At 38.4% G+C, this 23,075-nt stretch overlaps 1 protein-coding gene across 2 annotated transcripts in view; it reads left to right on the top strand.

Annotated features, from left to right (window-relative positions):
* Positions 1–2,776: 2,776 nt before the first annotated feature.
* The window catches only part of top1a (DNA topoisomerase Ia), a 30,392-nt gene continuing 10,093 nt past the window's right edge, over positions 2,777–23,075 (top strand). Inside the window, exons 1-13 of one of the 2 annotated variants that reach the window (XM_061923879.2) lie at positions 2,777–2,948; positions 3,430–3,454; positions 6,580–6,667; positions 7,239–7,314; positions 7,411–7,463; positions 8,622–8,714; positions 8,790–8,859; positions 19,779–19,870; positions 19,936–20,051; positions 20,111–20,232; positions 20,314–20,436; positions 20,695–20,882; positions 20,966–21,110. In XM_061923879.2, the coding sequence (XP_061779863.1) occupies positions 2,919–2,948; positions 3,430–3,454; positions 6,580–6,667; positions 7,239–7,314; positions 7,411–7,463; positions 8,622–8,714; positions 8,790–8,859; positions 19,779–19,870; positions 19,936–20,051; positions 20,111–20,232; positions 20,314–20,436; positions 20,695–20,882; positions 20,966–21,110 (1,221 nt within the window). In that variant the 5' untranslated portion in view covers positions 2,777–2,918. Of the gene's footprint in view, positions 2,949–3,429; positions 3,455–6,579; positions 6,668–7,211; positions 7,315–7,410; positions 7,464–8,621; positions 8,715–8,789; positions 8,860–19,778; positions 19,871–19,935; positions 20,052–20,110; positions 20,233–20,313; positions 20,437–20,694; positions 20,883–20,965; positions 21,111–23,075 lie in introns of both variants that reach the window. The other variant, XM_061923878.2, reaches the window with a different exon arrangement.

Here is a 23,075-nt window from a genome sequence, read left to right on the forward strand (position 1 = left end):
AATGTTAATACATAGGTTAGCACTTTTTTTTAGCACATAGCACTTTAGCACATAGCACTTTAGAACTAAGCACTTTAGCACACCGCACTTTATCCATGAGCTCTAATGCAATGCACACTGGTACTTTATCTTTATCTCCATACTGTAGATTTTATGCCTACATCAAAGTGCCACCTATGTCTATCAAGCTCCATGTTCTGATGTTTAAATGTTAGTTGTCTGGTTGTGGTTGTGTCTGTGCTTGTGTTTTTGTTCTGTTGTTTTTGTGTATGTTAAGAAAGCAATGATACACTGTGCCCAAGACAAATTTCCCCGCGGGGACAATAAAGTTGAACCTTGAACCTTGACTTGTCCAGGGTGTACCCCGCCTTCCGCCCGATTGTAGCTGAGATGGGCTCCAGCGCCTCCCGCGACCCTGAAGGGAATAAGCGGTAGAAAATGGATGGATGGATGTTTTAATTGGTTTTACCCTTTAAAATTGTTTTTAATCATATTTATTTTTATATTGGTTTTCAAGGTTCAAGGTTCAAGGGTTTTATTCTCACATGCAGAATACACCACAGTGAAATGCTTTTTTCCATGCTCTTCAGATATTGCGTACAGTGGGATCCAAACACTAGTTGCTGAATCTAATATACTAAATACAAAAAATACAACAATTTGTATAGCTCTGGTGTACATTAATTACAAGACAATAAGTTGCACAATAAGTCCCAGTAGTTATGGTAGAAGTATCAGTACAAGTAAAAGTACAGTAGTCACATACAGTACCAGCGCAATATGAAATAGTATAACAGGTTTTATATTGATTTATTTCTTGTTTTTATTCAGTCATTGGTGGAGCTAAGGATAATATTTGAATACACTGTAAAAAAAAAAAAAAAAAAGTAAAAAAACGGTCATCTCCTGGCAGCTATGGCTGCCAAACGAAAACCATAAAATTAAAGAAAAACATTGTAAACCAAATAATGATCAAAAACATTATATTTACAGAAATTTTCATGAAACGTTTTGCGGAAAAATATCGTAATTTTACATGAACTTGAAAGTAATTTAAGAAAACAGAATATGCTATGTATAATTAATTTGGTATTTTTCTGTAAAAAAATTTGAAATATACATAGTTTGTCATTACTGGCATATTACTTAAAATATTAAGCGATGCTGAGATCATTATTCATGCGTTCGTTACGTCTCGTCTCGACTACTGTAACGTATTATTTTCGGGTCTCCCTATGTCTAGCATTAAAAGACTACAATTGGTACAAAATGCGGCTGCTAGACTTTTGACAAGAACAAGAAAGTTTGATCATATTACGCCTATACTGGGTCACCTGCACTGGCTTCCTGTGCACTTAAGATGTGACTTTAAGGTTTTACTACTTACGTATAAAATACTACACGGTCTAGCTCCGTCCTATCTTGTCGATTGCTTTGTACCATATGTCCCGGCAAGAAATCTGCGTTCAAAGAACTCCGGCTTATTAGTAATTCCCAGAGCACAAAAAAAAGTCTGCGGGCTATAGAGCGTTTTCTATTCGGGCTCCAGTACTATGGAATGCCCTCCCGGTAACAATTAGAGATGCTACCTCAGTAGAAGCATTTAAGTCCCATCTTAAAACTCATTTGTATACTCTAGCCTTTAAATAGCCCCCCTGTTGGACCAGTTGATCTGCCGTTTCTTTTCTTTTCTCCTCTGCTCCCCTCTTCCTTGTGGGGGGGGGGGGGGGGGGGGGGGGGGGGGGGGGGGGGGGGCACAGGTCCGGTGGCCATGGATGAAGTGCTGGCTGTCCAGAGTCGGGACCCGGGGTGGACCGCTCGCCTGTGCATCGACTGGGAACATCTCTGCGCTGCTGACCAGTCTCCGCTCGGGATGGTGTCCTGCTGGCCCCACTATGGACTGGACTCTTACTATTATGTTGGGTTGGATCCACTATGGACTGGACTCTCACAATATTATGTCAGACCCACTCGACATCTGTTGCTTTCGGTCTCCCCTAGAGGGGGGGGGGGGTTACCCACATATGCGGTCCTCTCCAAGGTTTCTCATAGTCATTCACATCGACGTCCCACTGGGGTGAGTTTTTCCTTGCCCTTATGTGGGCTTTGTACCGAGGATGTCGTTGTGGCTTGTGCAGCCCTTTGAGACACTTGTGATTTAGGGCTATATAAATAAACATTGATTGATTGATTGATTGATGTCATTACTGGCATATTACTTAAAATATTAAGTAATATGCCAGTAATGACAAACTATGTATATTTCTAATTTTTTTTACAGAAAAATACCAAATTAATTATACATAGCATTTTCTGTTTTCTTAAATTACTTTCAAATTCATGTAAAATTACGATATTTCTCCGCAAAACGTTACATGAAAATTTCTGTAAATATAATGTTTTTGATCATTATTTGCTGCCAGGCGGATTGTTTATTTACAGATAATGTTTTCAATGCTACAGTTTTATAAACTATTTGAAAAAAATAGAAAAATTACAATAGAAATTTAGAGTAAATTAACCATAAAAATATGATTTTTGTTTACGGTGTATTGTTTTTAATATTGTTGTGCAGCACTTTGGAAACATTTTTGTTGTTTAAAGGTGCTATATAAATAAAGTGGATTGGATTGGATTGGATTAGGTTAGCTGCATCAAAAAAAGCAGTGCGCTTCGCAGGACTTGTTCTTATGCTTAAAAAGCAACACGTTTCGTCAAAGGAGGAGCTACACTACTGCTACCATTTAAATTAAGGCGCATGCGCAGTTGGGCACAAACGAGACTTAGATCTTACACAACCCCGGTTCTTTCTTCATTCTGCCTGCATTTTGCTCGCCGGTAGTGTGGCAGCACCTCACGTTTGGCGTTTTTTATTTTTTTCCCACTTCCCCCCCAAGTGAATCGCCGCTTTTTTGGAAATGAGTGGGGACCATTCCCACGAGGACCAGGTAACGTCGGCCGTGTTTTGTTTTTTTCCAGAAGTCATCGCGTACATACTTGCTAGCATTTTTATAAATTGTTTTGGCTTGACAGGGTAACTTAGCTAAGTGTGGACGCTGGTCTGCTAATTCGCCTTGGCCGAGTGTTTTATTTGTAGGCTTTAACTGTATTGACAATATCTATTATTAACGTGTTATTGTTGACGACCCTGTGACATTATTCCCGTTTTACACGGTCAGGCGTGAACACGAATAAAAGAGCGTGGTGTGACCGTGTGGCTCCCATTTATTGTGGCGCTAGCATTTAGCATTAGCTTTAGCAGTCTATGTATTAACCGCTAAGTCACATTAGCAGGCGAGCTAACCTAGCCGGGAAGCTAACACACCATCCAGCAAGTTCAAAGTTAGTTAGCCGTCTGGCTAGCCCGTACAAAATGTAACCATTATCTATCTTATGTGATTTTTATTGTTTTCTCCCCTCTCTCGTCAGATTGACTGTGGCTCTCGTGTCAACGGTAAGCGTCTTGTTTTATCGTACACATTATTGTACGAATTTCTTACATATCTTCTGCAAGGAATGACAGCATGAGATTAGTTGAGAGTAGAGAGGACAGAAATGGCGTCCAGAGACTAAGTCCTGTCTTTCACTCACAAGCGTCTATTGTTCAAAAGAGAGGTCTTGCCACAGCTGTTTGAAACATACTATTCTTAACTAGAGTCGCTATTTGGATAAAACTAGAGGTGTTTTATCGATTTTGTGTGTCAAACGGGCCAGTTGGTGAGCGCAAACGGGTACATTTTTCACCTGAAAGTGAGGGTTTGGGGGTTGAGGACTTAGTCTCTGCGCCATTTTCTTTTTCGGCGCAGCGGCCTGACTGCTGCAAGCTGAACATTAGCTGAGAGGTGTGCATCGCTGAGAGGGACTGTGCATGCTCCAGATAGATTATTTGAGGCTAAGATCAACAACATAATGTGTTATTGTGATATCAGCATCCTTATTTATAACATTACCGGCGTTTCGGTCACAGCGGGGTTGCAATCCTCCTTCCTCGGAGACCAACTTTTGACAGCACAAGAGAAGAGGCTTTGGACTTTTTTTTTGTTTAAAACTGAGCATTGCCTCCATTACTTGACTAATATGCAATAATGGAAAAAATTATTTTAAATTATTACATATTAAGGGAATGAATATCTTATGTTAGGGCTCTCAGAGCAACACAATATTTTAGAACATACTGTACTAACAGTGTGGAAGGTCTCAAATGTAAATAGATGTAAGGTTACTAACAATTGTTGCAAACTTCTACATTTACCGTATTTATCGGACTATAAGTCGCAGTTTTTTTCATAGTTTGGCTGGGGGTGCGACTTATATTCAGGAGCGACTTATGTGTGAAATTATTAACACATTACCATAAAATATCAAATAATAATATTTAGCTCATTCACGTAAGAGACTAGATGTACAAGATTTCATGGGATTTAGCGATTAGGAGTGACAGATTGTTTGGTAAACGTATAGCATGTTCTATATGTTATAGTTATTTGAATGACTCTTACCATAATATGTTACGTTAACATACCAGGCACGTTCTCAGTTGGTTATTTATGCGTCATATAACGTACACTTATTCAGCCTGTTGTTCACTATTCTTTACTTATTTTAAATTGCCTTTCAAATGTCTATTCTTGGTGTTGGGTTTTATCAAATAAATTTCCCCCAAAAATGCGACTTATAGATAGATAAGTACTTTATTGATTCCTTCAGGAGAGTTCCCTCAGGAAAATTAAAATTCCAGCAGCAGTGTACAAAATTGAGATCGAATTTAAAAAGTAAATAATGGGGGTATAAATGGAAACAAAATAGAAAAATATTACAATAGAATAAAAGCCAGTGCGACTTATATATGTTTTTTTCCTTCTTTATTATGCATTTTCGGCAGGTGCGACTTATACTCCGAAAAATACGGTACATTATTATTAAATGAAGGAAATAAATGTCTGAATCAAAGGGCTGTGGCACCACCTACAATTAACGGCTTCTATGTATCTTTCCATGTTGGCCTTTTTAAGAGTGCCGATATTAATGCATTATGTTGGCTGATTGGTGGTGGGTGCATGTTCTCAATTTTTTTTAATTCATAAACCTGAGCTGTATAGTTTACAGCACAGGTGTCAAACTCGAGGCCATATCTGGCCCGTCATATCATTTTGTGTGGCCCGGCAGAGCCTGGATATAATGTGCGCCAAATTACTCTTTCTTTCTTATCAAGTGTATCAGTTTTTCCCAAATATATGAACTTCATGAGGATGTGTATCTTAAGTTTTGATATATTGCAATCTTGCAACAAATATATCTGTATATATACTGTATTACCCATTTTTTTGTAAGAATACATAAATATCTGCTTCTCATCTTGTCTAATAATTTAAAAGCAAGTTATGTGTATGTGAAAACATTAATAAAATGCATAAGCAATTTTATAGTTTTACCTGAGCGTGAATGTTGTCTGTCTATCTGTGTTGGCCCTGCGATGAGGTGGCGACTTGTCCAGGGTGTACCCCGCCTTCCGCCCGAATGCAGCTGAGATAGGCTCCAGCAACCCCTACGACCCCAAAAGGGACAAGCGGTAGAAAATGGATGGATGGATCTTCATATTTATTTACTGTTATAAACAGCCGTAACTGGGATGGGGCTCTCAACGAAAATGAGTTTGACACCTCTGGATTACATGATAAAATTATTTGTTTTTTAAATTAAGTTTTTGCTTTGGTTGTATCTATCTATCCATCCATCCATTTTCTACCGCTTATTCCCTTCGGGGTTGCCTGGGGCGCTGGGGTATTGCATAAACACTTCTAAATAAGTTATTGGTTGATTTGATATTCAGATTAGCAGTATTCTTTTTAGAGCAGGGATTCCAGACAGGTAGCTTGTGAGCTACCATAAGCTCTCCACCTTATTTTGAATAGCTCATTACAGGGTCAAATATATGCCTAAATGCTTAGTGTTTTTATAACTGTTCAATTTAGACATTTCTCTGTTCAATAACACCGCATGGTTTTAATTGGAGATCTGCTCATAAATTAAGTAGAATATACGTTTTCCATTAACAAACACAAATGGCTCGCTTCCTGTTTCTTTTTGTCTAGCTAATGCCAGTAAATTATGGAACTTAGACTCCACTGGATTTAAATAATTTATTGTTTCTCTACACATGTACACACTTTAAACTTTTACTGGCAAATTACCTTAATTATATGCAACACAAGCACATTTGTACAGTGTTTCAACCCCCCTGAAATGCAAAGATGTCTATCTCCTATAATAAAAACTCAGTGTGTGTGTGTATGTCTTGGTCTGTCTACTTTGACTGTGAGCAGAGAAAGAAAATGTTTTGTTCACTTGCATGTTTTGACCTGTCGCCAGTTCACATTATTTCCAACAATGAAAAAATGAGAACGTGTTGCCAGAAGTGAAAACCCAGGAGCGGGTATTCATTGAAAGTCACTTCCTTAGAGAAAATCACTATCTTTTTTTCGTTTGCCATGCATTAGTCATGATGTGTAGTAATACCGGAAACCTGATTTGTAGTACCGGCAATTACAATCTTGTAAGAACCTTGTTTTTTTCTTGTAGACCCCCACAAGCATAAAGATAAATATAAAGAACACAAAAAGGACCACAAGAAGGATAAGGAACGAGAAAAAATAAAGCATGGCAATGGGTAATGCCTTTTTATCTCCAACTTTAAAATACATACCTTTTTAGGGCTGGGCGATTATGGCAAAAATCAACATACAAAACTACCTTGATTTTTGTTAATGTACGATTATCCCACTCTCGATTACTACTATACTCTACCTTTTGGTCGAAGTCATCTCTATTGTGATTAAACTGACTTGAAAAGTTTTTTTTTTAGATACAAGCTGCTCTCATTGTACGATTCAGCTTAGTGTTTGGAGTTTTCCTCCATGACGCTTTTGTGTAGTGGACTGGATTGGACAATGTCACATGGCTTCTACTTTTTCTGGTTTTCTGGCAGCTTTCACACCAAACTACACAACCAGTAGTTTATTTTAGCAGGTTAGCGTATTCGTAGAGCAAGAATTACGGGGGGCAAAATACCCGACAACAGTTTTACAAGGGTTAGAAGCGAATCGTCTGTATCGATTATTTTGGATTAATCGCCCAACCCTACATACCTTCCTGTCTTAGATGGTGCTTAAGTGCTGTTCCACTAAATGTTTCTGTTTTAATTGACACATAAGTGACCACTCATCTGACAAAAAACACAGAGACAAAGATAAGGAAAGGAGCAAGCACAAAGATGGCAGCACAGACAAATACAAGGACAAGCACAAGGAGAAGAAGGTGGGGCATATTTAGTCTTAAGGGTCCTACTGTTTTGTCCCACCACAATTAAATGTCATCACTGACTTCTGTGAACTAATAACATTTGTTCAACAGATAAAGGTCCTTGATGTGAAAGTCAAAAAGGAGAAAGAAAATGGTTTTGCCAGGTATGTATGCTCTGTTTTTATATTCATTTACAGGAGAATTGCACTTTTTAAAGGGAAATTTGCCCCTCATTCACACTCCCTATAAGAGTATTTTAATTGGTATTCGATTTATTACGCTAATAAAGCTCTCTTAAAAATTGAAAAACCGCCAACAATACTCAATTTATACGTCGTGACCTGAATATTAACAAAATACTAGCGACATTGTTATTGTAAGCGTTAACTTTGAGGGAAAACTTATCAGTTCTTTGATCGCTTGTAACTAAATCCCGCAGCTGTTGACATACTGAGCCGGTGAGCTGCTGCATCGCATCTGAGTTGGTAAAAGTTCATTCTAGATAATAACTCGTATCTCTCACTTTTATAGTAGAAGGTTGTGGCAATAAACCGAAACATTGGTCAGTTTTGACATTTAATTTATACACGGAAGACATCGCAAAGAAGACGAGACAATATATTTGTTTGCTCCCAGCATTTTCTGCCTGTGTACTATGATGATCATCTAATCGTAACACAAGTCTTGTGCTGAATGATATAAACATCCCACCAGTCGGCATCCCACTGAGAGCAGACATTTTTCAGTAAGTGATTGTTTTATGTTCGTAGTTTGTATTTCTTGCTTAGCACTTAGCAATACCGCTACATGATGCTTAGTGTTTGAATCTGCTAATCACTCAGCTTCTAAAACTTGTTGCTGATGTTCCATATTTAGGCTCAAAATTGTAAGGTTCTGGGTCATCATTTGTCTCAAGGTAGTCATTGTTGTCTCTCATGATGCAATGATTAGTAGTTGTAGTTGGAGGACATAGCAAGTGTAATGCGCTCTGTGAAATTAATGCTCCACCGTAATGCGCAAAATACGTAAATATTACGTTATTACAAATGTGCCCGCTACTAGATTACATATATACCTACAACATGTATATACAACAATGATGGAGGCTTTTGGATGCTTTTCAGAGCACATTATAGGCTAAGTGGATTCAATCCCAATTACCTGCATTGTTAGATACCTCTTTCTAGCTTTTATTTGATTTATAATGCATAAAAAGAGACATTTTTGTTCTTGTCTCACATAGGGATTGTGAATGTTAGGCAAAAACAAGTGATCTTCCTGATGTAAAAATTGAAGTTTGATTGTAATACTGCTTTTACTAGCCCACCACATGTTAAATGTGAGCCTGAGAATGACTTTTACCACTCCCCTAAACACGAGAAGTCTCTAAAGCGAGAGCGGGATGACGACAACGAGTGAGTAACCCATAATAATCATTGTCGTTGCTAAGGTCTCCAGAATGATTGACTGACTTAACATGTTTGTTTCAGTTATGACTTTAAGGCCAAAAAAGTAAAGACAGAAAATGACAAGAAGGACAAGAAAAGGAAACCAACTGAGGTAAGTGCATACAATGCACTTTAAGGGACTTCATAACCATACCTGAAATTATTGATGCAATAAAATTACATGGATAATTTTCCACAAAATGTATTAAATTCTAATGCAAATAAATATATTTGTCCATATTAGAGCAGCACACCCTTCAGTTGAGTTGAACACAAATTACAGTCACTAAAATGACATATGCCTCTGATAGATTAGAGAAAAAGGGAACATTATAATCTGTGAAAGGATTTGCTACAGTGCTGCTGTATAATTAATGAGAGTGTAACTGTTCATTAAAAAAAATAGGATTTTAAGCATAATATAACACGATATGATACGATTAATGGATATTGCATTTTTAGAACAATACAATCTGAAATGATTCAGTGAGATGAAACAGATTTTTTAACTTGGCAAAAATTACTATATTCCTGTTATTTCTTGCAAGGGAATTGGGTATACATGATTTACGGATAAAAACAAGCAAGTAAACGACAATGGCCAATGCATTCACATCTTGAATAAAGTGCAACCACTGCTTTTGGTTGAATTATCAACAGGAAACATCTTCTGTTCTCCATTGAATAAATTCTCAAAACTACAGTAACCAACGTTTTAACAGTAGTTTTCCCTGCTACTTTTGCTGTTGTTTTTTAACATAAACATAATATGATATTGGTATTAAACAATTAAGTGTGACCATCTTTTCAGGTTGAATTCACAGAAGGTTGACCTCAGTATTTAAGTGTAACCATTTTTTTTTAGGTTAAATGAGCAGGGGTTTATCATGCTATACCACTTACATTTAAAAAACGCTACGGTGAAAAGTCACAACAAATACAAACGCCACAACCCAACAACATAAAGCCATAACACAACAATTATAAGCCAAAACTTGACAATATAAAGATGCATCGTAACTTATTGCGGGCAAGTTTCGGTGACGGACCACAATGGCTGAGGCAGAAAGTTGGAAATGGTGTAATGAACAAAGTTGGAAAAGTAAGTAAAGTGTGACCACTTTCACAGTCATAAATGACATTTTCAATATTACGAATATACTATGTTCAGTACACTGTTTTTTACCTTCCACCTCAGCCGCACATGGTCTGTCATCGAAAATGTTCCATTGTCATTTCCGTTGTGTCCATCACATACTTTGTGGCTTACAGTTGTGTTGCGGCTTAAGATAATATTGTGTTGTGAGGTTTGTGTTTGTGGCTTTTGCAATCGTGTTGTTATAATTCATGATATTGTCTTGTAGCGTTTGCATTCGTCATTCTTGTTTTTGTGACTGATGGCGTCGGGCAGACAGACTTGAGCAATATTTAACGTCCTTATCAAAAGTGCTAAACTTCATATAAAGTCTGCCTTTCTTAAATCCAATGTTTTCTTTTTTCTAGTATCGATAAAAGCAATATATTGCCTTTATGAAATGCTGTTTGATTGATACCTATCTTCAGGAAGGCCAACTTACCAAGCACAAATCAAAGTAGTTGAATTTTAGTAATATGAATCGATATAATGATTAAGCGTTACACCCCGACTTACACTACAATAGGTATGTAGATGCAAGTAAGTTAGTCTTTTAGAATAAAAGCGCAAAATGCTTGTTGAGATCTACCAGTGCATGGATGAAGCTACCGTATTTTCCGCACCATAAGGCACCCTGGGTTAAAAGTCGCGCCTTCAATGAACGGCATATTTCAAAACTTTGTCCACCTATAAGCCGCCCGGTGTTGTAAGCCGCATCTAACTGCGCTAAAGGAATGTCAAAAAAACAGTCAGATAGGTCAGTCAAACTTTAATAATATATTAAAAACCAGCGTTCTAACAACTCTGTTCACTCCCAAAATGTACGCAAATGTGCAATCACAAACATACGTATATCAACATGGACAGAGCTGCGTGAAAAAAGCCACCCGGCCTCTTCGCGTAAACTTAAACTTACCTTAACCACTCGCTCATCTTTTCTTCATCCATCCCTTCGAGTTAGCTTTTTATGATGACGCCGGCTGGAAAGGTCTCTTTTGGCAAGGTCTTCCTTTTGAATATCACCATGGGTGGAAGTTTCTGGCCATTAGCATGGCAAGCTAGAACCACAGTGAAGGATGACTTCTCATTCCCTGTGGTGCGAATATTCACCGTACGTGCTCCCGTTGTATCCACAGTGCGTTTCACAGGAATATCAGTTGCTGTGAAATAGTAATCCGTGTGTGGATGGAGAGATTGCGTCTTTTCATGAACCGGATCCCTGACGCTTAGTAGGAGCCATTTTGTGGTCTTTACAGATGTAAACACACAAAGGAAATGAAACGTACGGTGATATCCGCGCGCTTTTTCTTCTTCTACGCGGGCGGGTGGTTGCTTACAGTAGAAGAAGAAGCGCTTCCTGTTCTATGGGGGCGGGTGCTTACCTTGGTGGTTGCTTGCGTAGAAGAAGAAGCGCTTCCTGTTCTACCGGGAAAAAAAGATGGCGGCTGTTTACCGAAGTTGCGAGATCGAAACTTTATGAAAATGAATCGTAATATTAATCCATATATAAAGCGCACCGGGTTAAAAGCCGCACTGTCAGCTTTTGAGTAAATTTGTGGTTTTTAGGTGCGGCTAATAGTGCGGAAAATACGGTATATCTATTTCCTGTGAACGCCATGTTTTCCAAACTTCTAGTTTTTCCCAGCGCCCTCGCGTTCCCATTCGTTTTACCTTGTATTTTTAAAAATCATCTTCAATACTGCTGAAGCAGCACAATTTCCGGTATGCTTTGCAACACTCCGGGAAAATGTGCGTTACAAATCGTCTCTGTAAATTCAGGACTTCAAAATAAAAGCAAGGCAATAACACTGTTGAACGACTGTAGGCAGTTGGTTCTTTTTCAGGTCGTACTCTAATCCTAAATCTCCTACTTTTCTGCAGAGTATGGTTTACGCATTTAATATGCCCACAACAATCAAGCACATAAGCAGATATGATAAAAGTAGTTTAAATTGCTATGCAATCACGATAAATGCATTTCTCTAACGCGTTAAGATAAAGCAGGTAATAGTTTGGGCAGTAGGAGCTGTTTGCAAGACTTTAGACCCAATCCAAGTTGCCCCCTTAATCCTTCCTCTATTGTCTTACCTTTTGCCCTCGCCCCTTTTAACATTGGGCCAAGATGTAGTGGTGAAATATGCGCTCTAAGAAATGCGACACCACTTGTTCAGTATGGTGGCTGTGACGTAGGCAGTAACATACTCTACTACGATGTACTAAGTTACCTCGCAGTTACAGAAAGATAGCAAGCTATAAAAAACAAACGTCACAGTGTTAAGGAACTACAATATGTACACTAATTGGTCATCATGACAAGAGATTTTAGAATTAAAAACATTCTAAACATCCATCCATCCATTTTCTACCGCTTGTCCCTTTCGGGGTGGCGGAGGGTCGCTGGAGCCTATCTCAGCTGCATTCGGGCGGAAGGCGGGGGTACACCCTGGACAAGTCGGCTCCTCATCGCAGGGCCAACACAGATAGACAGACAATATTCACACTCACATTCACTAAACATGACAAATGTAAATTCTGAAAGTAGATTAGCTGTATTTAATCCTGAAATGTAGTAAATTGTAGGGAAGTCCGTTTGTGGCTAGTCTGACAATGTAGTTTACTAGCTACAGTCGCATTAGCCAGCTCGTAGGATGAGCAATTTTGAATTCAAAACATGGGAATATTTATGTGGATTAGCAAGCAATTGAATACCTGATAAAATATGATGTTATTACTATGAAGCTCAATAATGTTTAGGAGTTATATATGGTTTCTGCTCAGCCTTCTTCTCATAACACTTGGTTTTAAGTGTGGTTACGAACACACTTCTTTTCATAAGCTACACATCCCCTGGCACTTAGCTCTTCCCTTACCTTTTCAGGAGTATTGGGACACCACTTGCTCGACGTGAATGTGCAAATTAGAGGGCAAAGGGGTAATGGGGATGAATGGGATTCAGCCTAAAGTATTGTGGAGTTGTAGTTCAGCTTGATCTTTTTCATGTGTGACAATCCCACTGTCAGCAGCAGCGCTATCCAGTTGAAGCAGTGATGCAACTCTGCGAGTAATGGAATCCTTATTGATGCTCTCCAAAAATGGAAAACTTGCTCCTCATAACATGTATCTTTGCCATGGCGCTCAGGTCCTGCTTGCATGTGTGGAAAGTTTTGCTTTGAAATGTATTTGATGACTAATTGTGTTGATCGTATGTTTATCCTGATCCTGGTGCTCAAATTTTTAAAATAATTTAGCATGTCTGTGACATCGGTCGGGAATGCTAAACATCAACATTGATAAGCTCTTTGGTGGTCACGTTGTTAGAAGAAGTTCTAATTAAAAGGAATAGCTATGCCACCGCATTCACCATGTCAGTCGAACTGGAGGGAAAAACGCTCACACGTCCTGCAATTGCTCTTCAACGGCATCACATCACACTGTGACAGAATTAGCATGAATAGCAGCAACAATCTCCGTGTTTTGTTTATAAAATCACAAAAAAGTGCATCTGCAGCCTCAATTAATGCGTCTTTCACAATTTTGCCGTCATTGAAACAGGGCGTGCACGTGACCGTCATTGCGCTCAAATGGTTTGACTTGTGTTTGTTGGTATGTACCCGGTACAGACAAAGGAACGAGCAGTGGCAGAGAAAGTCATAGGCTTTCATGGACGATTGATTGGTCAAAACCCTAAATAAAAAAGGCTGTTATCTAAATATTTTTGATTTTCAATCCAGATAAATCAATAGATGTATTTATTTAGATAATTAACTGTGAAAATAACCTTGTTGATTTTTTGTATTAAATAGGGATGTAATGGTACATGCAGGTTTGTAATCAGTTATGTGACAGAGAACTAGGTTTATTACAGAGGAATACCAAACTCTAAAGCAGGGATCCCCAAACTTTTTGACTCGGGGGCCGCATTGGGTTAAAAAAATTGGCCGGGGGCCAGGCTATATATATATATATATATATATATATATATATATATATTATGGCTGCAACAACTAATCGATTAAAATCGATTATTAAAAATAGTTGCCGATTAATTTAGTCATCGATTTTGTTGGAGCTATGCGCATGCGCAGAGGCTTTTTTTTTTTTATATAACTTTTTTTTTTTTTTAAATAAACCTTTATTTATAAACTGCAACATTTACAAACAGCGGAGAAACAATAATCAAAATAAGTATGGTGCCAGTATGCTGTTTCTTTTCAATAAAATACTGGAAAGGATAGAAATGTAGTTTGTCTCTTTTATCCGATTATTAATCGATTAATCGAAGTAATAATCGACAGATTAATCGATTATCAAATTAATCATTAGTTGCAGCCCTAATATATATATATATATATATATATATATATATATACATATATACATTGTCTTTATAATCCGTTTTGTCATTTAACATCAATTAACATTGATGTTCATCAACATTTAACATTGTCAGGTTATCGATGGGAAAATTCATTTTTAGACAATATGATTTGCCTGAGCGGCTAGGAGATACCAAGAATAACAAGCGGTAGAAAATGGATTAGAAAGGAAAGATTAAAAAAAAAAAAATTAATAATAAAGATAAAAGTACTTTTTTTTTTTTTTTACTTGGGACTTCCTGTGGGCCGGATTTTGGATACTGGGGGGCCGGATCCGGCTCGCGGGCAGTAGTTTGGGGACCCCTGCTCTAAAGGGTACACAGTGAGTGAAGAAGAAGTTTCTTGTTATACAGGCATCGGATTTTTCCGTCTAATCAGAAATCTGTCTTTTTTCTCCTCTGTAAAAATATTTTCAGTTTTTTTGGACCTACACTGAGCGTTAAAATCTTGATCCGTCTCTTTGCCGTACCTGCCATTAACTACTGTTTTCCCGTATTGAGTATGCTTTTTGATAATCCATTTAGGTTTGCGGATGCAGTGGTAAAAACTACGGTTTTCCATTAAAAATGATTAACTTAAAAATCGAAGCTACATAGCTTAACTACATTTTCCAGTAGCTTTGCTACTTTTTAAACAAGTAGCGATTTCCGTCGCGTAGCTATTTTTTAGACCCATGTAGCGGTTAGCTAAGCTGCATGCGATCCAAGAAGAGAGAGGGAGAAGAATAAGAGAGAAATGAACCAGTGTAACTCCACGAGCAGGGGACAAAATATACGGGAAAACCCCATGATGATTGGTTGGTTTACGTATAAAAACATCCATGATTGGTTGGTTGGTTGGTTGGTTTACAATGATTACACGATTGGTTAAGATTGGGGCAAAACATTATGGACAGGCCAATCAGAGGCAAGATAGGGCGGATCATCGAACCAAGAAGGGCAATAACATCAGACACGCACATCCCAAATGACGACAAGAGAGTCGGAGAAGAGAAGAGGGAATACGGTATTCAAGCGGGCTATTTATATATTAAGAAGAACTAGTGGAAGATGGCAGAGGGATTCTCTTCCTTAGATTTTTCTTTTATCGATGTAGACAACAACCAGGAAGCCCAAAATGCGTCTACTTGGCCACATTTGGACAAATATATGTGTCTGGATAAAACAATGCCCAAAACATTCATTTTAGTTGTTTACCATGTAAGCCCAAATCAAAACTACTCTCGACATGGAAGACGGGGAATACACATTTAAGAAAATACATGATTGTGGCAGACGTGATGATATTTGCTACAGTATAGCCTGTCTAAATGCTAATTTAAATTTTAATTCGTGTTTTAGAACAAGACAATAGTTCACATTTTGTTCATTAATACTACTGTTTATTTTTTGACATTGAATAGTTGAATCATTTTGAAACAAACATGACTGCAATGTATTTGTTATTTCATGCTATAAATCACAAATGTCTATTGAGATAAAGGAAGTTAGCTAATAGAGTAAACATTGTGTGTACTCTTTATGATTTTTGCATTTGGAGCAGTTAGAAGTGGAGAGGGAGTCGAAGAGACAGAAATTGACTATAAAATCCAAGGCAGAATCCACTAAAGCGGAAACAAAAAGGAAAATGCAAGCTGCTCAGAAATTGCCCCCCTTGTCTCCCCACCAGGGCACCGCCCCTGGACACTGTCCCCCAGATCCCTGGCTTATTTTCAGTCTTTTTCATTAAGTTCAAATCACATGCCTGGTTATAAGTCTACTTCTTAAACAGTCCAGCCAGTTAAAATCGTCTTCCGTCGTTTGGGAACACTTTGCCAATTTGGTCAGATCAGATGAAAGTATTGTGCCAGTAAAGATGGGGAAGAAGACTACAAGCTGGCTCTACTAACGTTAAAAAAAAAAGGAGAACTGCACTTTTTTTTTGTAATTTTGCCTATCGTTCACAACCCTAATGAAAGACAAGAAGATAAGTATTTTTGTTGTTTTGTTTTTCATTTGTAAAAATCGTTCTTGGTGGCTGGCAATGCAGTGTGTGCAATCCATTCTGCCTCTAAATCACTTTAAAAATGCATCCAAAAACCGCCAACAGTACTTCATTTATGTTCCGTACCCTGTATAATAACCAAGCTTTAGCGACATTGTTATTGTAAGAGCGACCACCGAGTAACTTTTTACCTAGCATAATAACACATTGTCTTACGATGGCTTGCTACGACATTAGCCGTAAGATAGTTACGGCAAGAGGCAAGCTAGCTTTTCTCTTTTGAGTTTGTAATGCACAACACAATACAATAGGACACCAATTTGTACTGACTTCAAGACATGAACAATCATTACAGTATCTGGAAAGTATTCGCCCACATTTCATGTTTTGTTTGTACACAGCTAGCTTAACAGTTTATGTACTGTAGTTGTAATAACAAGCATGGCGTGTTGCATGTATCGTGATCAATATTATAGTGACTCACTCAATGGACGATTGTCTGTTTGGTCCAGTTGGCCGGGAACGTTTTTTTCAAGTTGACTTTGGGCATTTATGTTGGCATAGCTTGTCTCTCTGCTTTCGTTTGCTCCAATGTTTCACCCTCTGTTCCTGCTCTCTTCTATAACCAGCAGTTCATTTACTATATATTCAGGTTAATAAAATAAGGTTGTGAATTCTCATTTGCCCAAAAATAGTTTTCTTCGTTGTCTGTTACCAGGTCTGCCATGATTAGAACACACTCGCTTTTGTTTCCGAAAGTAGGAACACACATTTGTTGCGGGAAGTTGGAAACGCACTGTTATGGAAACGGAAATAAATGCGCCGAGGAAAGAAGTTCCGGTAATGCATGAAATTACCAAATTACTGTAAATATCGCACATATTGTTATAAACGTGTCTGCTACTACATTTTGTATACTTGCAGTATGTATATAAGACTTGTATATACAATTGTTTGAAGGCTTTAGAAGACTGCAATGATGACTCCCATTAGCCGCATTTTGCAAGCGTTTTTTATCATCTTTAGTACAATCTTTTTTTTAAGGTTGGGTACTTGACCGTTTCTATGTGCTAGACAACCATTTGACTAATTGTAGTCTTACATCGCTGAATGTTACAATCACCCCTGGTTATTGATCTAGTATGCACTGCATATTTGGTTTTCTTCTGTATTAAAACCTGTCTGTAACGGCAGAAGGGCAAGCTCATTCAAAACATACATCCGAAAAATATCTGGTAGGTATCCAAGTCTTAAAAATTATATTTACCGTACTAACAATATTAAAGTATTGATATTGAAGAGGCGTTCTTTCTTTTTAAAGAGACTTGATGGGTTTTAAGGTGCTCTGTGTTGTATTAGACCAAGTTGTGTAATAATAGGTTAAATGAGAAACTTATCGTGTTCATATACACTTTTGTAGATTCCAAAGTCATAAAAGTTCTTATATGAATAGAATTTGATTTAAGTACCAGTAGAGTGGAAAAACAAGTTGCCTCTGTATTGAAGCTATTATCATATATATCTGATGTATGACACTTTAAAACTTCCAAAGTTTGCGAGTAAATTGATCTATCTCGTGGAGATTCCCGAGCCATTTTGAGAGATGAGCTAGCCAGTCAAGTCATCGTGTGACGTAGCGTTAGGAGCCACAGATCCCTTCCTTACCAAGAACAATGCAAATCATGTACACCTTGTGGGAGCCAAAAACAACTACTTTTGGGGAAATTATGGTCCACAAACTTATATTTGTGATCCTGAATATAAGTAGTGGGAGCTACAACTTTTAGAAGCTCTGCTAAACAAATCCGGCTTTAGTGAAACTCTAAGCGTCATGTAACAGTATTGCTATGAGCTAAACAATAAATACAAACATAATAAAACAATAGCATACTGTACAATGTCTGCTTTCACTGCGATGACTGATAGCATGTCCATATCTTCTCGTTGAGATGAAGAATAAATTATAATCCACACGAAGGGTTAAAAAAGTTGCTGCTGACACTGTCTTCTGTTATAGTGTGTATGTCTTCATCTCCAGTTATAATTTGAATATGTGATGCATTACATTATATCTTATGCATGTTCGAAATAATCTGAAACTGAACTGAATGTCACAGATGAATAACTTTTAGATCCATGGTATAATCCTCCTATTATCCAGATGAAAGGCATCATTTATAATCTAGAATAACTTTGACGAGCCGGGATGCAATGCAGAAGTAGCAGGAACGGCAGCAAACAAGACATGCCAGCTCAATGCTGCATAAGCTTCTTCAGTTTTATGGCAGTTTGCATTCATACATGTTGCATTACTACCTTCTTCAGTTTCATTTTATAATTACATTAAAGTCTCTCGTTTAGTCCAGTGCAGGATAAACTAGTTAGCTCTCGGTTATCAATGCTAAAACTACTTTGTCTACGTTAACACTTATAATAACATTACTAATATTTGGTTAATATTCAGGTCACGAGATGTAAATAGTGTTTGTGGGTTTTGGATGGTTATTTAGAGAGTTTTGTGGGCAAATAGAGAGCCCCCATTGACTCCCTGATTGTTAGCGGACTTTTTAATTAGTTTTTTATTTACGACTTAGAATGCCTAAAAAAATTAAAACATGTCTTCATGTCTTATATAAGGATTGTGAATGATAGACCGCACATCTTTCTACATGTCTTTCTAATTTGTGCGTATTTACAGTATGACTGATTTGATACTATGGTCAGAGTGCAGAAGTGTTCCTCCAGTGACGTCAATCTCCGGAAATAGCCGAAGGTATTTGGAGCAGAATATTCAAAATGGCTGACTGAAATTGTGGCATATTATGATGTTTAGACGGTATTTACACATACATTGTGGATTGTAAATCCAAATGGATATGGTTTAATGGATACAATGAAACACAATTCAGTATATCAAGTCAACTTGTTTTTCCACTCTACTGGTACTTTAAGTTAAATGTGATAATTTTTTTTTTAACATGTTGCTTAAAAGTTAGGTTTGAATCAAAGACCACACCCAAATACTTAAAATGCTCCACCCCATCCAAACATTTATTATTGACTAAGCTAGATAGTTGTGGGTCTTGAGCTGCCTGCTGTGGGGAAAAACTTACTTTTTTTGTATTAAAATGTAGACCGAAATGTTGGCGCCCATGAGACTCTGGCACCAGAAAATATTGCATCAACTTCTCTCTAATGGTAACATAAGATAGCCAGTGATGTTTACATTTTAGCAGGTTGCGAACAGCCCCTTTAAGGCAATAATAAATTCTCCTTTACAAAAATAAAATCATTCAGTGTTCAAATCGAGTTGCGTTTGATTGCTTTTTGGCAAAACCTAGTTTTTACATTCTACACGTGGAGTTAAAAGGTCCAGGTTCACTTTTTCTAATGTTTACAAAGTAGGCTACGGTTGTTTGTGTTAAGGGCAATGAAACTACACTTTACGAAGAGTGCTGCCAACCATATAGAAATAATTTCTGAATGAATATGAACTGTATTTTTTTTTTTTGTCAATGTCATCTAATTTCTTTTTAGAATGTTAAGTCTAAGAAGACAAAAGATAAAAAAGGAGAAACAGCGGATGGAAAAAAGAAAGCAAAAAAGGAACCAGAGGAGAAGTGGAAATGGTGAGTTGTCATTTATTGTAGAACTTGTATGTTCGTTCAAGCTTTATATTTTAGACGTATTCCAGGTGGGAAGAGGAGCGGTACACAGACGGCGTCAAATGGAAATTCCTGGAGCACAAAGGGCCGGTGTTCGCACCACCTTATGAACCCCTCCCTAACAAAGTCATCTTCTCCTACGATGGTAAGAAAATGATTTTTCATCACTACAGATATCACTGGCTAATACATTTGATCTTGAAGGTAAACCCATGAAGCTCAGTCCAGAGGCAGAAGAGGTTGCCACGTTCTTTGCCAAAATGCTCGACCATGAGTACACCACAAAGGACATCTTTCGCAAGAACTTTTTAAAAGATTGGCGGAAAGTAGGTGGCAAAAAATCTCTGGCTATATTCTCTTAATTAGTTCCTATCTTTTAAATTACTTGAATACGTTCTCCATTTCAGGAAATGTCCGCAGAGGAAAAAGCTAAGATCACAGACTTAAAGAAGTGTGACTTCTCTGTGATGTCTGAATACTTTAAGGCTCAGTCTGAAGCGAGGAAAGCAATGTCCAAGGAGCAGAAACTGGTACACTTCTATGACAAACTTCTATCAGTGTAGTTCAACTTCTATGCCAATGATGTCATCTTGTGATAGAAATCCAAATAGCCTCCATGTTGAAGCCATCCAACATGTTGCTGCTGCTTGCAAACCCAAATCACCCATACCTAGCACACCTGATCTGTCCTTCACCATGTGTCTTTATCCTAATGTTTCCTTCTTTTTTTTTGAGATGTTCTCTTTCCACATTGTCTGCATTTTCCTCACGCCTTTGTTTCCTCACAGAAAAATAAAGAGGAGAACGAGCGCATGTTACAGGAGTACGGCTTCTGCATCATGGACAACCACAGGGAACGCATTGCAAACTTCCGCATAGAGCCCCCTGGTCTATTCCGTGGTCGAGGGGACCATCCCAAAATGGGAATGCTTAAACGGCGGATCAGACCTAAAGATATTATCATCAACTGCAGCAAGTAAGTACTTTTCCCTCAAGGCTTCTTCCTAAAGGCTTTATTTGTGTTTGCGGCACAAACCTATTGGATTACTACTCACACAGGGACTCCAAGCCCCCTCAGCCTCCACCTGGCACTAAATGGAAAGAGGTTCGTCACGATAACAAGGTGACTTGGCTGGTCTCATGGACTGAGAACATCCAAGGCTCCATAAAGTACATCATGTTGAACCCCAGCTCGAGGATCAAGGTATGATTGCACATAAATAGGGATGGGGGATATATATTGCAGCCTCCTGCAATAACGATATATACAGGGTATCTGCAGGGTTTTAAAAAGTCTTTAAGTCTTAAATCCAACAATCTGAACTTAAGGCCTTTTTAAATGTTTAAAATGCTCCTAAAATCTCATAAAAGGTCATCAATACGATTTTTGGTGTAAGGTCTTAAAAATCTATTAATGTTAATTTTATTTAAAACATGCATAAACTTGAATCTTGGATTTAAGTGTTTTGAATATTGAGGACGCTATAACATGACTACAAAACGGAACTAAAGTAGAATACCTGTGCTGCCCGGCCAGAATTTATCCCGTGCCACCAGCTAGTGTGCTGTTCGCGCGTAGCAGTGTTTTACAGTTTAGCATAGCAGTGGAGAAAACTTAACAAAAGCCCACAGTAAGGCCTAATTACTAAGGTAAGATGAGTAAGTGCAAGTTCAACATTTTGTGGCTCCAGAATGATCAATTTAATGCATGGTTGAAGCAGGTGGATGAAAACGTATGAAGTGTTTTTACAGGTGTCACAATTTTGTGTTAGGACCCGGATGTGGAGCCATCGAGGAGCAAAACCTTTGTTCACATTGCAGTGAAAGTGAATGCAATAAGAATGCAAATGTAAAAAATTTGGGATACGTCCATGTCAGAAAATGCTGAAACACAACAGACACTTGCACAACTATACTGGCACTCAGCATCAAGGGTTGGAATTGGGGGTTAAATCACCAAAGATGATTCCCGAGCGCGGTCACTGCTGCCGCCCACTGCTCCCCTCACCTCCCAGGGGGTGAACAAGGGTGATGGGTCAAATGCAGAGAATAATTTTGCCACACTTAGTGTGTGTGTGTGTGTGTGTGTGTGTGTGTGTGTGTGTGTGTGTGTGTGTGTGTGTGTGTGTGTGTGTGACAATCATTGTTACTTTAACTTCATATGATCAACTTAACCCACAGGAGTGTTTTGTGGGTAAAGTGGCACCAATTGCCGAAGTAGATCAATATGAGACATTTACTAGTGAAATCATACTATTGCATAGAGTACCGTATTTTCCGCACTATAAGGCGCACCGGATTATTAGCCGCACCTTCAATGAATTACATATTTCATAACTTTGTCCACCAATAAGCCGCCCCGGATTATAAGCCGCGCCTACGCTGCGCTAAAGGGAATGTCAAAAAAAACAGTCAGATAGTTCAGTCAAACTTTAATAATATATTGAAAACCAGCGTTCTAACAACTCTGTCCCAAAATGTACGCAAATGTGCAATCACAAACATAGTAAAATTCAAAATGGTGTAGAGCAGTAGCAACATAATGTTGCTCGAACGTTAATGTCACAACACACAAAATAAACATAGCGCTCACCTTCTGAAGTTATTCTTCATTCGTAAATCCTTCGAATTCTTCGTCTTCGGTGTCCGAATTGAAAAGTTGCGCAAGCGTGGGTTCCAAAATGGCCGGCTCCGTCTCTTCGAAGTCATCGGAGTCAGTGTCGCTGTTGTTCTGTGAATCCTGCCTTCCGGAAAGCTCGGACCACAGTTGTGACCGAAATATCTGCCCAGGCATTTACGATCCACTGGCAAATGTTGGCGTATGTCGTCCGGCGCTGTCTGCCCGTCTTAGTGAAGGTGTGTTCGCCTTCGGAGCTGTGTGAAAAAAGCCACCCGGCCTCTTCGCGTAAACTTCCCTTAACCACTCGCTCATCTTTTCTTCATCCATCCATCCCTTCGAGTTAGCTTTTATGATGACGCCGGCTGGAAAGGTCTCTTTTGGCAAGGTCTTCCTTTTGAATATCACCATGGGTGGAAGTTAGCATGGCAAGCTAGAACCACAGTGAAGGATGACTTCTCATTCCCTGTGGTGCGAATATTCACCGTACGTGCTCCCGTTCCACAGTGCGGTTCACAGGAATATCAGTTGCTGTGAAATACGGTAGTAATC

Source organism: Nerophis lumbriciformis, linkage group LG28 (assembly GCF_033978685.3).
Source record: "Nerophis lumbriciformis linkage group LG28, RoL_Nlum_v2.1, whole genome shotgun sequence".
Taxonomy (NCBI): Eukaryota; Metazoa; Chordata; class Actinopteri; order Syngnathiformes; family Syngnathidae; genus Nerophis; species Nerophis lumbriciformis.